Source organism: Neofelis nebulosa, chromosome 10 (genome assembly GCF_028018385.1).
Source record: "Neofelis nebulosa isolate mNeoNeb1 chromosome 10, mNeoNeb1.pri, whole genome shotgun sequence".
Taxonomy (NCBI): domain Eukaryota; kingdom Metazoa; phylum Chordata; class Mammalia; order Carnivora; family Felidae; genus Neofelis; species Neofelis nebulosa.
The window spans coordinates 8,709,351-8,725,565 of NC_080791.1; the positions used below are offsets into that span (position 1 = coordinate 8,709,351).

Here is a 16,215-nt window from a genome sequence, read left to right on the forward strand (position 1 = left end):
CCCATGGTTGACGAGCCTCCTGCAAGCACCCGCTAACAACACAGAGAAGGTCAAAGTCAGCAACACAGCAATTTTAACTCTGCCTGCAAAACCAAGTCAGAAGCTTCACCCAAGTGCCTACAGAAGGCACACGTGTTACTCACGTGCCACGTTTGTTATCACTGACAGGGAGGCTGTGGTATCTAATTGTTACACTTAGGGGATTAGGTGTGCATCTTCCCCAGGATGAGCTCCTCCAGGGCACGGATACACCCTCAACTTCTCCTTGGTGCACCGCAATGCCACACAGTCCCAGACAAAGTAGAGGTCATTACTGAAGTGTTGCTAGTTTTCACATGGTCAAATATTGAAAAGGAACAAAGGAAGGCCAACTAACTGTACTTGAGATTCTAAGATAATTTAAAACACCCCTTTGTAGTGATGTTACCTATTATACATTTTTTAAAAAGTGGCTAACAAGTAGGAAGAGATTGCTTCAAAGTCTTTCTCTGTTCTAGTACATCTTCCGTAGAAGTGCACCTGCATACGTGTAATTCAGATGTGTCATCACAGGACAGTTATCTCCTTTGGGGTAAAGCTACTGAATTTTCATAATTCCAAACTAATTTTAGTTGCTGCACCTACTTTAAAAGTCAGATTTAGAAGAGGCAAATTTTGTTATTTCAAAGTGGGGCAGTGACAATAGCTCTCTTTTTAAATCTCAGTGGAAACATACTTATGATCTGTCTTGAAGAAAAACATCATTAAATCTTAAACCTACACTTGAAAGATAATAACTCGTAACATCTCAATGAACTCTGCACAGCTGGCATAACAAGTTACGAAATACGACCACCATCACAGCCGGGAAAGGATGTGAGAGCTGGTTCTGAATTACAATCACCAGCTCACAGCCCTCCAATGAGTCTCCTTCCCTCCAAGAGCAGAGCCCAGGTCATCAGCAGAACTCCCAAATTAATTTGAGATGAGATTTCTCTAGGATTAAAAGGGAACTCTTCCTCAAAGGTTCGAAGGATCAAAGTTACAGTGTCTCAAACAATTTTCTTCCAATTACAGTTTAAAGAGTTAAGCTTGTATTTAAGCAAAGCCAGCCTAAGTAAAAAATAAAGGAAAACTTAAGTACCACTTCCAAATAGTCTTAAACACAAGAAACAAAACAAACCAAAAGTTGAAAAACTTTTGGCAAAAAGTATCTCCTTTCCTGCAACCACTTGGAAGAAATGAGAGTAAAACACAGTTATGTGATTATAAAACTTCAATTACTTGGAGCCCATTTAACCAGATGTTTCAATCATTTGTCTTTTGCTTATTTTTGTACAAGTGTTATTTCTGCAATTGGAGATACAATTTGACTCCTCTAGAATCATATTTCTTGATAAAAGCCTCAAAAATTTAGCACAAAATTTTAAGTGTGGTGCTGTGAAGGAAGAACAGCATGGTAAGGAAAATTTTCTAAAACGTAGGCTTTAACCTCTTAAGAGATGGAAGAAAGCCAATTACATGGTTAAGAAAAAGAAAACTCCTTGTGCCTATCTACCCCGCACACATGCCTGGCTAAGCGCACCACACATACGTGTGTTGTATTTCAGGACTGAAGAGGCGTGACAAACTGTGCAAAGCACGAGATGACCCTAGCTCCAGCTCTCCAGGTTTTGTGAGTAATGCTTTTTTGCAAAAGCCTACAGCAGGGGCTGAGAGCAGACACGGCTCATGTGCCGGGAAACACGTGACTGTTCCTAAAGTCATGAAGTAAGCAGCTGACCAGGAGGAGGGACATGGAAGGGTCTTCCTCCCTGCTTGGTCTCTGGCCGGGGCCCCGCTGAGTTCCAGCCGGGCTGGGAGACGGGAGCCTGAGGCGGGGCTGCAGAGGCTGCCGCTGCTGCAGCTGAAGCCTCTGCTCCGAGCTGGTTCTGACTCTAGGTGTTCAAAAAACGTGAGGCGTTTTCAAGAATGTGGGGAGGAAAACATTCTAGAAGAGCTCTAACTCAGCTATGGATGTGAGTTAAGTAACCATGGGGTGAAGGCTAAGAACCATAACAAATGCCAAATGCGGTAAGGGTTTTATAAAAAACCCAGATGTCGGAGTCTTTCCTACTCCACTTTCACTTTAAAAAGGCACTAGGGGACAAGGGGAAGCCTTGGTGATTGTAAAAGTGAATGGGATTTTCAGCGGTCTCGGAGAAATTTTTTTAGTTGTTCGACAAATGTTTATTATGATAAACTCTGCTTCAAAGTTTAATACAGGTTTCTTTTTGAAAATTTGCCTTTATTAGGAAGGTAATGAGACTGTGAAGAAATCATCATAATCAGGATGTTTATTTTGGTAAATATGCCACATGTATTTTGGTGATTTTTAATTTTATTATTTTTGGTATGGGGCAGCACAGTGATGGGGGGAGCGGGGTGGGCGAGAAGACATACAAGCACCTCTGACACACCAAATCGCTGGCAGTGGCTTTTGAGGGCCAGTGTTGGCTTTGTGAAGTGTTTTTAACACTTCTTAGATTCTAAATCTATTACGGTTCTCTGCAGCTGGGAAAAATGTTGTCATGGGAAGAACCAGTCATGTTTCTCCAGAGCTATGGCAGGGGTAGATGAAGGGAGAACCTTTCCTACCTTTAAGACAGATGCTATCACAAAAATAGATTCACAGTCTAGGTGTACTTCAACTCCAGAATTCAGTTTCTCTTTTAACTCTCTGCAGGATTTCACATTGGCCGACTGTCGGAAGATACCTTTTGTGAGGGGTCCTTTTTGATTAAGAAAGAAAAGCATATCCTATAAGGAAGCAAAGGAAAAAAACCAAAATGGCACTTCACACATACAAGCATGGGAACACATACCTGCCCTCTCTGGCTGCCAGCGGTGAGGATGTCCCAGGGGAAGAGTGGTGAAGGAGGAGCTGTAGAAGGACTCAATTGTTTGTTTTTTGGTATCTCTAAATCTTTTCCCTCTGTTTTTTCCTTGCTATATTCAGCATCTGAAATATTTTACTTCACTGACATTGTCTTTTCTTCAATGAACCAACAACAACCAGCCGCTTGAAAATCAAATTTCTCTGACTGCTTCAAGGTCCCTTGTAAACTTGTCTCTCTCTCCTTACCTCACTACCCTTTGCCCTTTATTCTCTAATTCGGACTCTTTCCCTGAATATGGAAATATCCTTGCCAGACTCATTCTCCACTCACTTGTCTTTCTTCCTTATTCTACTTCCTGTATTTACATCATTCTTTTAAAATTCAGCTAAAAAGAAAAAAAAAATCACCTTTTCCAGGAAGCTTTCCCCGCTCCACTGCATCATGATCAATGCTTCATTTTGCTTGCTTTCTAGCAAAGAAATTTCCTCTGCTTGCAGTGTAGGGAGGAGGGTGGGTGTTGGGGACAGGCAATCCATGGGACCAGAAACCTGTGTGACCTCTGGTAAACTTGAAGCTTTTATTTTGTTTAATTTGTAAAGCGGGGGCCAGGGTAGTGATACTAACTGCTAACTCTGCTGTGAGGCGTAAGCCCAAAAAGCGGCTAGAGATATGTATGGCACGTTACGAGTGCACAATACAGGGTAAGTGCTATGCATCTTGATAGTGGACACTCAACACAGCGTCCCTGCAGTGATCATTTCACAGAGCAAGGAGACAGGACAGACTCAGTGGTTTCATCTGACCCATTCTATTTCTGGAAGGCAACTAAATGCCAGAGGATGTATATGTGTAAACACCTGAAGCACAAATATGACACACGCCAGATTTTTAACAAGTACAAAAATGGGTAGTTTCTGTTTCTAGGGTGACTAAAGCAAACTTCCAGAACAACTCAGAGTTCAAGAAAGACCGTGAGAGAAATGTGAGGGTTAACGGGACTCTAGCGTGGACTCTGCCTACAGAGCGAACTGTGTTTAGGTGAGCAGACTTGTGTGGCTTTTTCCTGGAACCAGCAGCCGACACGCTCTCTCCCTATTATGTGTTCCTTATGATTCTGCAACAGCTTAATCAGACTTTATTCTATGAAGTAATAATATTCTCAGCCAAAGCCATGGGTGTCTATAATTTTTCTATTTAAGAACAGAGTTCCCTCCCAGAGCTCTCCTTTCCCATTAGTGTCACAGGCCAAAACTCACCAAGACAGGTTTGGGCAGATTGTCGTTCTCACAGATATTTGGCAGAGAAACTCCAAAGAGCTGCCCCGGCAGAGGGGATGTTGGTGACACGGGCAAGTTATCCAGATGAATGCTAGACCCCCGCCAAAAGGCCCAGTTTATGAGAGACCTTCTCCTTTTAAATGTCTTCTGTCCTGAATCTAAGGAAGAAGTGAGATTATGAGAAAAACTCTTTTATTCACTTAACCTTACTTTTATAGTTCCCAACTCACAGTATGTTCATTACTATGGTTCAAAGAGGAAAAAAAATGCTTACAGGTGTCCTTTGTTACTGATAATTCAATCAAAGAAATTTCACTGTAACATTTTATAAATTAAGGAAAAATCAAACATTTAGGTTATTCTCCATCCCAACTTTGGAACATCACTGGTCTGTTTACTTGAGCTTTGGCACTAGACCTTCAAAGACAAAGAAAAGCCTCTCTTATTGAAATATAACAACTTAAAGCAAAAATTGTTTCATATGTACACATATATTATCCCATTTTAAAATGAGACCATGCACACAAAGAAGCTGAAGATTAAATCAAAACACAATTAAATGGTGAGAAACAGAAGGGAAGAGGAAGGAAAAGGAGAAGGGAGAAAATGAGAAGGGGAAGAAGGAAGAAGAGGAGGAGGAGGGAGAAGAAGGAAAAAAAACAAGAGTTGTCTTTATTCAGATGTTCTTTACACGTAAATGATGCTTTATTACTTGATGCCCCTCTCTACAGCTAAAAACAAAGACAGGAAGCTAATGCTCTACATTCCCCCCACTTCTTTCCAACTGCAAAGACTTTTTCTAAGGTATCTTTTTAGTTCCTGACTTTAAAAAGCATATTTAAGGCAGCACAGATGGGTGCAAACTTGCGTGAGACTTGCCCTTGCCAAGGTGAAGTTGATGATCTAATGGGGGAACAAGTCTGGTGGTGGTGGTGGGGGTGAGCAAGTATATTAATAAATAAAATCTCCTAAGGGAAGGACAAAGCACCAAAGGCATTCAGAAGAATGGTAAAGCACATCTACCCATTAAGAGGGAGGGAGTGATCCTGGAGGCATTTGCATTTGATTTGGATTTTGAATGAACAAAATTTCAACAAGAGCACCTGGCATCATGGCTCGCACCCTGTAAGTACTCAATAAATCATTCTCTAGCAGTAACTGAATTGAGAGATTTAGCCAGAAAGGGACAGCGTGAACAAAACAGGCAGAAGAAAGGTCGACAGTGAATCATGACTGTGAGGTCATAGCGCTAAAACATTTTTGATGTCATCTGTATCTAATTTTAACCTGAAAGTTGATGGATTTGCACACGATCTGATACATAAAAACACAGCTCTCTAAGGTTCCTTTGGACCCCTCCACTGCGGTTCCCCAACCCCAGCACATTACACATTGGTAACAATGATAAACTCTAGATGAAATTTTAAAAAACGATAGCCTACCTAAAGGCAGGAAACAGTGACCAGAAGACAGTGGGTAAGTAAAAGTGTGACGCTTACAAGAGGGGATGGCACAAGACAGCTTTCCCATGTGCACAGCTTTTAGCCTGAGGACAGGCTCCAGGGCGGTAGGGTCACTGAAATCTGCGGAAACCTGCACTCTCGCTGGCTGGAAGAGCTACAGAATGGAGATGGGGGGAACCACAGCAGCTGGAGTGTGTGTTTCGGGAATCCCAGAAAGGAGAAAAATGAAGAGTGGGAGCCCCAAATATCGTGTCTAGGTTCTGCCCTAATCTCTGGCTGGCCCACCAGACACACACGTGTGAGGCAGATTCAAAACGGCTTGTGATTAAGACTCAGAGAACAGAGGTCTGAGGCGGGAGAACCCTCAGGTGGTGCCCACACAACATCGGACGCTATTTTCTCCAGGAAGAGTGCGCGTCGATTAGTCACCTGACTGTGCCGCGGGGCACCACAGCCGAGCAAGCTACCACAGAGGATGGTCAGCTGCTCAACATTGCCTAAGAATGGGACATTTAAAGGGGACTGTCTTTTCAGGGTGGAAAAGGTCCTAAGTGTCAAATACTAATTTCACATATGTGTTTTCTAGAAGAGTTTTATATTGTTCGGCTATTATATCCTCCGAAAAACCAACTTAAAACCAAATACCACAAAAGCCAACTGTGGGAAGACAATCATACAAGTGACATCTTACCTAATGGCCTCAGACCATCGTCCACCGTTGGCTTCCTTAGAATACAGTAAGTGCCTCATCAGTGTACAGATATCCAGGTGCGAAGGTCTGTGGCTCTGGAATCAGGAGCCCAGGGAGACTCCCGGTTCAGATATTTATTTGGGCAAGTTACTTAACCTTATGACCTACAACTCAAAGCCTTGTCAAGAGGATTAAATGGATGTTAAAGTACTGCTTTGCAAGGGTATGGGCCACAGCAGTTTTGATTAAAACTGCAAAGTCCTCCACCTCCTCCCCACAAAGAGGACCCCCTCCTCTTTCCATTATCCATTTAGTGAAACACCCTTTGGGAATGTGCAGACAGAAAGGAATACCAGACTCTGCTTACTAGAGCACTTCCTGCCTTGACATTCCCAACCTTCACCATTTTAAAGAAACAGAAAAGGAAACCAAACCCATCCTTAAACCCAGGAAGGGGCGGGGGGGGGGGGGGTCCTGTGTTTACCAATGTCAATCTGCAAATGTTTGTTTAATATATATGTTCATATATGTTGAGTAGTTGTACTCAGTGTACTTTCCTTGCATTTAACCTGTTTTTGTTACTTCTAAAACTCTCAGATTTATTTAACTTTTTAGCTTTCCAACTTTTAGGAAAAATTCTTCACCATGAAGTTATATACCCAGCTATCCTATGAGTGTTGACAGAGGATAAAACAGAAATGGAGTCCTGTACTTCATTATAAATACTTTCAGCTGCGGCCATGCCTTTTGTTATGTACAACATTCGATTTCAGAGTTCATGTTCGCTCTGGGACCGAGAGAAAAACATTTTCATTAAAGTTTATTTTCTTGCAGAGATTTCAATGCATAGCTCTTACTTTCTAAGCGTCAAAGGCTGATGAAAAAACATGCGATTGCTATAAAAAATATAAGGGAGATGTAATTGTAGAGCAAACTAAATTTGAATAGATTGAGCTTTACTGAACAATCCCAGCAATGTCCAAGCTATTGTTTCTTCACGCTTAAATTAGGGATCTTAATGTTAAAAATTACAATTCTTAAAAGTCTGTGCTTATAAATTGTTATAGAAAAATAATTTATTTAAAAAAAATTTTTTTTTAAAGTTTATTTATTTTTGAGACAGAGAGAGACAGAGCATGAACAGGGGAGGGGCAGAGAGAGAGGGAGACACAGAATCTGAAACAGGCTCCAGGCTCTGAGCTGTCAGCAGAGCCCGACGCGGGGCTCGAACTCACGGACTGCGAGATCGTGACCTGAGCCGAAGTCGGCCACTTAACCGACTGAGACACCCAGGCGCCCCTAGAAAAATAATTTAAAAGAGCCCTTAGTTAGAAATCTAGCAAGATGGAAACATAGGAAGGTCCTAAACTCACCTCCTCCCACAGGGACACTAGTCTACAGCTAGACATGGAACAACTTCCTCTAAAGAAACCTAAAAATGGCTGGAGCAACGCCTTCATACTGGGAAAAAGAGGGAAACCACATCAAAGTGGGTAGGAAAGGCTGAGGTACAACCTTGTCATAAACTCCACCACTGACATGGTGATCCACAGTTGGGAGGAAATTCAAAATCTGGAGCTTCTCCCTGAGAAGTGCAGCGTTCATACCCCACACATGAGGCATCCCAGCTTTCAAGACTGGCACTTGAGAGATGAGTCCCCAAAATGTGTGGTTTTGAAGACCACTAAGGCTTACACTCACAATACCCACAGGGCGGTGCCCAACTGAGGAATGGCTTTTGAAATGCCCACGTGCAGATTCACCGGCCCCACTGCCCAGTGCAGAAGCGGGTCTTTGTAAAGCACCCATATTTTATCTGTAAGAGACTCATTTCCTAATTTTAGAGCACTGGTCTGAGGGTTAGGGACCCACCCTCCATAGGGATGGAGGCTTCCTGCTCTTCCTCTGCCTTGCTAAAGCTAACAGGTACCATGTATATATATTTCACACACACACACACACACACACACACACACACACACACACACACACAGTTCCCTTTCCAGCAGGTGCCATCTTTATGATCCTTATGTTCCAGCGGGTGGGCATCATCTTCCACGCTCTCCCTCTGCCTAACTAAAGCTGGCAGGTGCCATTTTTCCCCCTTCCTTTCTTTTTCTTTCCCTTTGCCTTTCCTTCCTTCCTTCCTTCCTTCCTCCCTTCTTTTTTTTTCCTTTTCCTTTTTTTCCGCTTTTTTGGGCAGGTGCCGTTTTTACACTCCCCGTCTGCCTTGCTCCAGCCAGTGGATGCCATTTTCATGCTCTTCCTCTCCTGGAGATACACATGCCTGGTGACCAGTTTTGACAGGTTTTTGTGGATTTCACCCAGGGGATGCCCAATGACTGCCTGGTACTGGAGGCCATGGTGACTTGCATTCCTATGTCTCATGAAACTGTAAGAATCACAGATGGTTCCTGGCAGACTATTACACCCAGAGCACTGAAGACAGCAGACTGAAACACACCCCCATCATTTCTGTGAACGAGGCCTACTTGCCAGTCCTGAAGATTCAGCTTTAGGGACAAGCTTCAGATTTGGCACACATCTAGAGGCCATGAAGGTATTCTCAGGGAACACAGGATGGTGGATACATTTTTGCACTTCCCCTCTGCCTCTTTATAGATCACCAGTGTCTCCCAGAAAGAAGCTTATACTTTTATCTGGAACCCTGACTTTTGCTACTGTTGCCCAGGGGACACCTTCAGATGGCCTGGCTTTAGGGACCAGCAGGTTGTATGCTTGTGGTCCCAAAGGACAGCATATATTTGCATTCTGTAAAAGCTGCTGCCTGGAGGTCTGGCTTCCAATCAGCTTAAATATAGGTGCTGAGTGAGATCCTCCCCCTTTGGAACACTGACTGGTCTTGGAACACCCTCAACTACTGGGAGCTATTGACAATAAGACAGGATGCTTGGACAATCACAAAGGTTTCAGAGACAACCAAGAGCCAGGGCAGGGGTGAATGTTAAGGTTCATCTCCTACACAAGGTCGACACTTAAAGACTGGGGGAAGTAGCTGTATAGAATTTAATCTATAGAAACTTGTACAGAGGGTTAAGCAAAATGAAGAAACACAGGAAGATACTATAAACAGAAGAAAAAAACCTCAAAAAAAATTAATGAAGTGAAGGTAAGTAATGATAAAGAATTCAAAGTAATGACCATTTAGATTCTCACTGAACTCAAAAGAAGAATGGATACACACAGAACTTCAACAAAGAGACAGAAAACACAGGAAAGTTCTAAGCAGAAGTCACAGAGCTGAAGAGTATCATAACTGAACTAAAAAAACACAGTAGTGGAGCCTAGGTGGCTCAGTCAGTTAAGCGTCCGATTCTTGGTTTTGGCTCAGGTCATGATCTAATGGTTGATGAGTTCAAGCCCTGTGTCAGGCTCCATACTGCTGGTGTGAAGCCTGCTTGGGATTCTCTCTCTCCCTCTGTGACCCTCCCTGCTCTCTCTCAAAATAAATAAACTTAAAACAAAACAAAAGACAACAGAAGGGTTCAGCAACAGACCAGAGGAAGTAGAAGAAAGGATCAGTGAACCTGAAGACTAGGCAGAGGTGCTCACCTGATCTAAGCAGCAAAAAGAAAAAGGAATGAAAAAAAAAAAAGACTAAAGATGGTAAAGGGACTTGTGGGACAATATCAAGCAAACTAATATTTGCATTTTAGGATTCCTAAAAGGCGAGGAAATAGAGAAAGGGTCAAAAAACTTATTTGAAGAAATAATGGCTAAAAACTTCCCTAAGCTGTGAAGAGAAAAAGACATCCACACCCTGGAATCCTAGAGAGTTCCAAATATGATGAATCCAAACAGACCCAGACAAAAACACATAACAATTAAAATGCCAAAATTTAAAGACCAGGAGGGAATCTTAAAAGCATCAGGAGAAAAATCACTTGTTATGTACAAGAGAACCCCCATAAGACTATTAGATTTTTCAGCAGAAACTCTGCAGGCTAGAGGGAGTAGCATGATATATTCAAAGTGCTGAAAGAAAAAAATTTCCAAGGAAGAATATACTACATAGGAAACTTATCATTCAGAATTAAAGAAGAGATAGTCTTCCAGAAAAGTAAGAGCTAAAGGAGTTCATCACTACTAAATCAGCCTTACAAGAAAGTTAAAGGGACATTTTCAAGCTGAAAACATATAAAAATATAGCACATATAAAAATATAACTCTCAATGGTAAAGGTAAATAAACATATAAGATAGTGTATTGATCACTTATAAAGCTAACATGAAGGTTAAAAGACAAGAGTAGCAAAAATAACAAACTATAATAATTAGTTAAGGGTTACATAAGATAAAAAGATGTAAAATGTGACATCAAAAACATAAAACACAGCAGGGTAGAGTAAAAATGCAGAGCTTTAGAAACGTGAGTTACTATCAACTTAAACTAGAATGTTATAAATCTGTTGTATGTAAGTCTCATGGTAACCACCAAGCAAAAATCTACAGTAGATACACAAAAGACAATGAGAAAGGAACTAAGGCATCACTAAAGAACACCATCAAACCAAAAGGAAGAGAGGCTGAAAAGAAGAAAGGAACAGAGGAACTACAAAACAGCCAGAAAACAAATAACAAAATGGCAATAAGCACATACCTATGAATAACGACTTTAAATGTAAATGTACTAAAAGCTCCAATTAAAAGACACAGAGTGGCTGAATGGATTAAAAAAACAAACATAAGAGTCATCTATATGCTACTTACAAGAGACTTGCTTCAGACTTAAGGACATACACAGACTGAAAATGAAGTGATAGAAAAAGATATTCCCTGCAAATGTAAACCAAAAGAAAGCTGGAGAAGCTATACTTATGTCACATTGGACACAACAGACTTTAAAAACAAAGTTTATAATAAGAAACAAAGAAAGTCATTATATAATGATAAAGAGGTCAATCCACAGAGGAAATAACATCGTAAATATTTATGTGCTCCTAAAAGAGGAGCACATAAATATATAAAGCAAATGTGAACAGACCTAGTGGAATTAAATAGATGGCAATATAATAATAGTAGGGGACCTGGATACCCCACTTACATCAATGGATAGACCATCCAGACCAAAAATCAATAAAGAAATACTAGCCTTAAACGACATGGTAGACCAGATGGACTTCACATACATACATACAGAGCACTCCATCCAAACAGAACAGAATACACATTCTTCTCAAGTGAAAATGGAAAAACTCTCCAGGAGAGATCATATATTAGGCCACAAAAGTGGTCTTAACAAATTTAAGAAGCTGAAGTCATATTCAAGCATGTTTTCTGACCCCAACAGTATGAAACTAGAAATCAGTTACAAAAAGAAAACTGGAAAATTCAAATACATGAAGATTAAACAAACTGAAAATTACTGAAAAACATGGGTCAAAAAAAAAAATACCACATACCAAAACTTACGGGATGCAGCAAAAGCAGTTCTAAGAGGGAAATTAGCAGAAATAAATGCCTATGCCAAGAAACAGGAAAATCTAAAATAAACCACCTAACCTTACACCTCAAGGAACTAGAAAAAGGAGAACAACCAAAGCCCAAAGTTATCAGAAGGAAGGAAATAGCAAAGATCAGAGCAGCAATAAATGAAACAAAGACTAAAATGACAAGAGAAAAATCACTGAAGCCAGGAGCTGCTTCTTTGAAAAGATAAAGAAAATTGACAAATCTTAAGCTAGCTCACCAAGAAAAAGAAGGCTCAAATAAATAAAATCGGAAATGAAATAGGAGGCTTACAGCTGATATTACAAAAATACAAATGATCATGAGAGACTACTGTGAACAATTACATACCAACAAATTGGAAAACCTAGGAGAAATGGATAAAATTCTAGAAACATACAACCTTACAAGCCTGAATAATGGAAGAAACAGAAAATCTAAACAGACCAGGGGAGCCTGGGTGGCTCAGTCAGTTGAGCATCTGACTCTTGATTTTGGCTCAGGTCATGATTTCACAGTTGTGGGATAGGGCCCTGTATTGGGCTCTGCACGGGGCATGGAGCCTGCTTGGGATTCTATCTCCCCTTCTACCCTTTCCACACTCTCACATGCTCTCTCTCCCTCTCTCAAATAAAAATAAAAATAAAAATAAAATCCATTAAGAAAAAAAATAAAATCTAAACAGACAGTTACTGGTAAGGTGATAATATCAGTAATTAAAATCCTCCCTACAAACAGAAGTCCAGACCAAATTGCTTAACTAGTGAATTCTACCAAGTATGAAAAGAGGAATTAATACAAATCCCTCTCAAACTCTTTCACAAAATAGAAGAGGAAGGACACTGTCAAACTCATTTTGTAAGGCCAGCCCTACTCTGATATCAAAATCAGACAAAGACACAAGAAAATAAAATTGCAGGCCAATATCCTTAACGAACATGATGCAAAAATTCTCAAGAATATCATTAGCAAACCAAAGTCAACAATACATTAGAAGGATCATACACCATTATTGACTTATTCCAGGGATGCAAGGATGGTTCAACATTGGCAAATCAATCAATGTGGTACACCACATCACCAAAAGGAAGAGTTAAAGTCATATCATCATTTCAGTAGATGCGGAAAACGCACTTGACAAAATTCCACATATGAGGGAGCAAACTATGCTCCATGGGCCAAATCTGGCCTTACATCTCTTTCTGGACAGCCTTCAAGGTCTTTACATTTTTGAAAGTTGAAAAAAATCAAAAGAACAACAACATTCAGTGACACCTAAAAATTATATGAAATTCTTGCTGGAACACAGCTACATTCATTCGTTTATGTACTGTCCATGGCTGCTCTGACGTCAGGCTCAATGGCAGCCTAGTAGTTGTGACAAAGGCCATCAGTGGGGCTCTCACTGATGCTTTGCACTGTTGTTCAACACAACGAACTGCAATGACACATTTACATGTGGATAATACTTTGAGTGCCTTGGGTATCATGATACTGTAAAATTTTAATTTATTACCTGTCATGTCTAGTGTTGAGCTTTTAAGGCACAGAGCAGTATGGATGACTGCGTTATTGCAATAAATCATGCAAGGATATAACAGCTGTGGTAAAAGAATATACTATATGTTGACATAATCACACTAGGAACTCAGCACAATATTCCCATCTCAGAAGAAAGTGATGAGTAGAAAAATGTGGAATATTTAAATGAAATATCTCAGCATTGCAGAATTTCTTTACAAAAATAAAAAAAACAAAAATGAGGCTCCAAAAAAAGTCCGTTTCTGAGCGGCTCATTGATGCAGGTAAGGCCATTTACCAGGGGTCAGCTGCTTAAATTTTGTATGCTTCCAGCTGACAAAGAGATGTGTACACAGAAACTACACTTGAGGATATTAGCCTTTTTGGTGAGAACAGCTGCTTGCATAGTTGAGAACATTTGGAGTAACATTAATAGGAAACTAAAAAACAAGGCAAATTATTTTGAGCGACTTTCCTTGGTTCTTGATTAGTTGGCAGATGTTACCAATACTGTTCAGTTGTTTATTTGAGAAGTCAGTGCCTCGTTTGAAGTGACTGAGGTGTTTCAGTCTGCAAGGAACAACTACAGGTAAGAATGCTGTCACAGAATTTGAAAAGTTAATGATAATTCAGTACAACCTCAAGTGGAATCTTCAGATTCCAGAAAAAAGATGTAATTTGACAAATCTGCAAAGCTTGTGAAAATGTAAAGTGTTTAGTATCCAGCGGTATTCAGTGTATAATTCATCAGCAGTACCGCATGGGAAGTATTTGCATCCATCATGGATTACTGGACCAGCAGAGTCCACGGTAAACTTCATTCGCTCTCCTGGACTTACCCATTGCCATTTCTGTGAATTTCTGTCAGAAACAGAAGCTGACTGGCCTGACCTGTGCTATCACATAGCAGCTCAATGGCTCGCCAGGGGTAAAGTTTTATAGTGAGATTTGAGCTCACGGCTGAGATTGAAAGAGAAGATTTTTTCTAGTAGTGATTGGCTTTGGAAATTAATTTTTGCTGCAAATTGGATGATGTTTCTTAATGAATTACAAGGCAAAAACGTGTTTCGACATAAAACTTCTGAAAGTTTCATTTTGAAAACAACTGACACTTCATCACGAGTAACGTCAAGCTGTTTCTCCCCTTCTTGTGCTATCAGAAGTTAAAGAAGCAAGATCTCCATTCTCACACACATTGGTAACAGATATATTTTCTGAGCTCCAACTACAGTTGCAGTGCTATTTTACCAACCTCAATGCAAGTGCAAAGGAAATTTCCAGATTCCCAAGATCCTTTAACTGTGCCATTGAGAAGCTTCTGCCCCATCTTCAATTGGAAGCGATTCATCTACAGTGACATGCTCAAAGACAAATATCAAAATTCTACAAATGCCTTCGAAGAGGGGAATATATGCAACTAAAATTATATGCTAGTAGAATGAAAGTAGTACTTGGAACTACCTATGTGAAAAGATATTTTCAAAGACGATAAAATATATAAAATCTCATTACAGATCAGAACATTTTGCATTCAATTATGATGAACTTGGTGCTCCAATTACGCAAAAGGTTATTCCTCCAAAAGAATTCAATTCTTCTCATTACTAGACCTGTATTACATGAAACCGTACTCAATTATTACTATATATTAATTATCATCAATAAAAATGGGTGGCAATTTGTTTTCTCTCTTGTCACACGAGTAGCTACATAATTTCCTCAATTTTGTTTGTTGACCTGCAAACTTTACTATCTGGCCCTTTATGGAAAAAATCTGCTGAACCCTGATTTAAATTGGTGGTTTCCAAAGCATCTGTAGCTCTAAATCTTATGTGTTAAAAAATACAGAACTGGTTCAACCGTAAGTTTTTAGTTGCACAGGTGATTCTGATGCCCAGCTTTGTTGGCACCATTGGTCTACCATTATGGTACTCCATCTCTGATCCTCTTATAGCTGTAGCCACAATTATCCTAACTTCCAATTAGGAGAAACAGAGGATTAATAAGCACAGAGTGCCTACAATTTAATTAAGCAAGTCGTTGGCAAAATTGGGTAAAACCCTTAGGATTTTTGACTCCTGATTATTGGTCAAACTAATTAAAATGAAAGTGACAAGGGACACAGAGAAATAATTTTGAAAAACCTGAGAATTAAGGTAGAAGAGCGAAATATTCTTCTCAGCTTATAGAGGTGACATTCCTTTTGCATCTTTAAAGACCAACAAATATTTATTGAGCACTTACTTGTAGGTATGTCAAGCGCTGTTCCAGGTGCTGAGAATAACAAAACAGACCACAATACCTGCCTTCACGGAGCTCACGTTTTAGTGGATGGAAAACTATGACATCTCTATGATACCCCTTCAAAATGGCCCAAAGATGTGAGGAAACAGCCTTGGAGTCCCCAAAGCTCAATTTACCATCCTAGGAGGGAAGGTGGTCGGCGCACACGCAACGTTAGGCTTTTACAGCTGTGCTGGCAAGATGGCGCAGCCCCCGATGGAGGGCTTCAGTGGAGTATAAAGTCTGAGGTTGGTCACCACCACAGAGGGACAGGGGGCACGTGCCTGTGTGGGGGAATGCACACAGAAGAGTCGCCGTGTTCACCCGATCCCCCAGCTGGTTCAAAGGGACAAAGGTGTCTAGGGAAATTCGGCACCAACTTTCTGCTCACCCACTCACACTTTCTGTATCATACATTTTCTTCTATTTCCCATACAACCTAGCTTTCAGACTGAGGGCTTAAAGCTCAAACATGGTTTCGGGTAAGTAACGGGCCTCATGTGTTCAAGATCACTTTTATCATTCTAAAGTATTATGGGGTGAGTGAAAGAGATGGCTACGTTGACAGGGAATGCAGATTAGATTAGCAGACTAGGGAGAGATTCCCATGCAGATCACCTTAGTCTTCACATACTTATCTACAGCAAGATCCAC

General features: G+C 40.5%; 1 protein-coding gene across 6 annotated transcripts in view; it reads right to left on the minus strand.

Moving 5' to 3' along the window:
- Positions 1-16,215, minus strand: part of ARHGAP20 (Rho GTPase activating protein 20) — a 128,446-nt gene that overhangs the window by 10,109 nt on the left and 102,122 nt on the right. For all 6 annotated transcript variants that reach the window (XM_058686711.1, XM_058686707.1, XM_058686708.1 and 3 more), the window contains 2 exons: positions 4,115-4,293; positions 2,617-2,778 (listed from right to left, as the gene is read on the minus strand). In XM_058686711.1, coding sequence (XP_058542694.1) covers positions 2,617-2,778; positions 4,115-4,293 — 341 coding nt within the window. The remainder of the gene's footprint in view (positions 1-2,616; positions 2,779-4,114; positions 4,294-16,215) is intronic.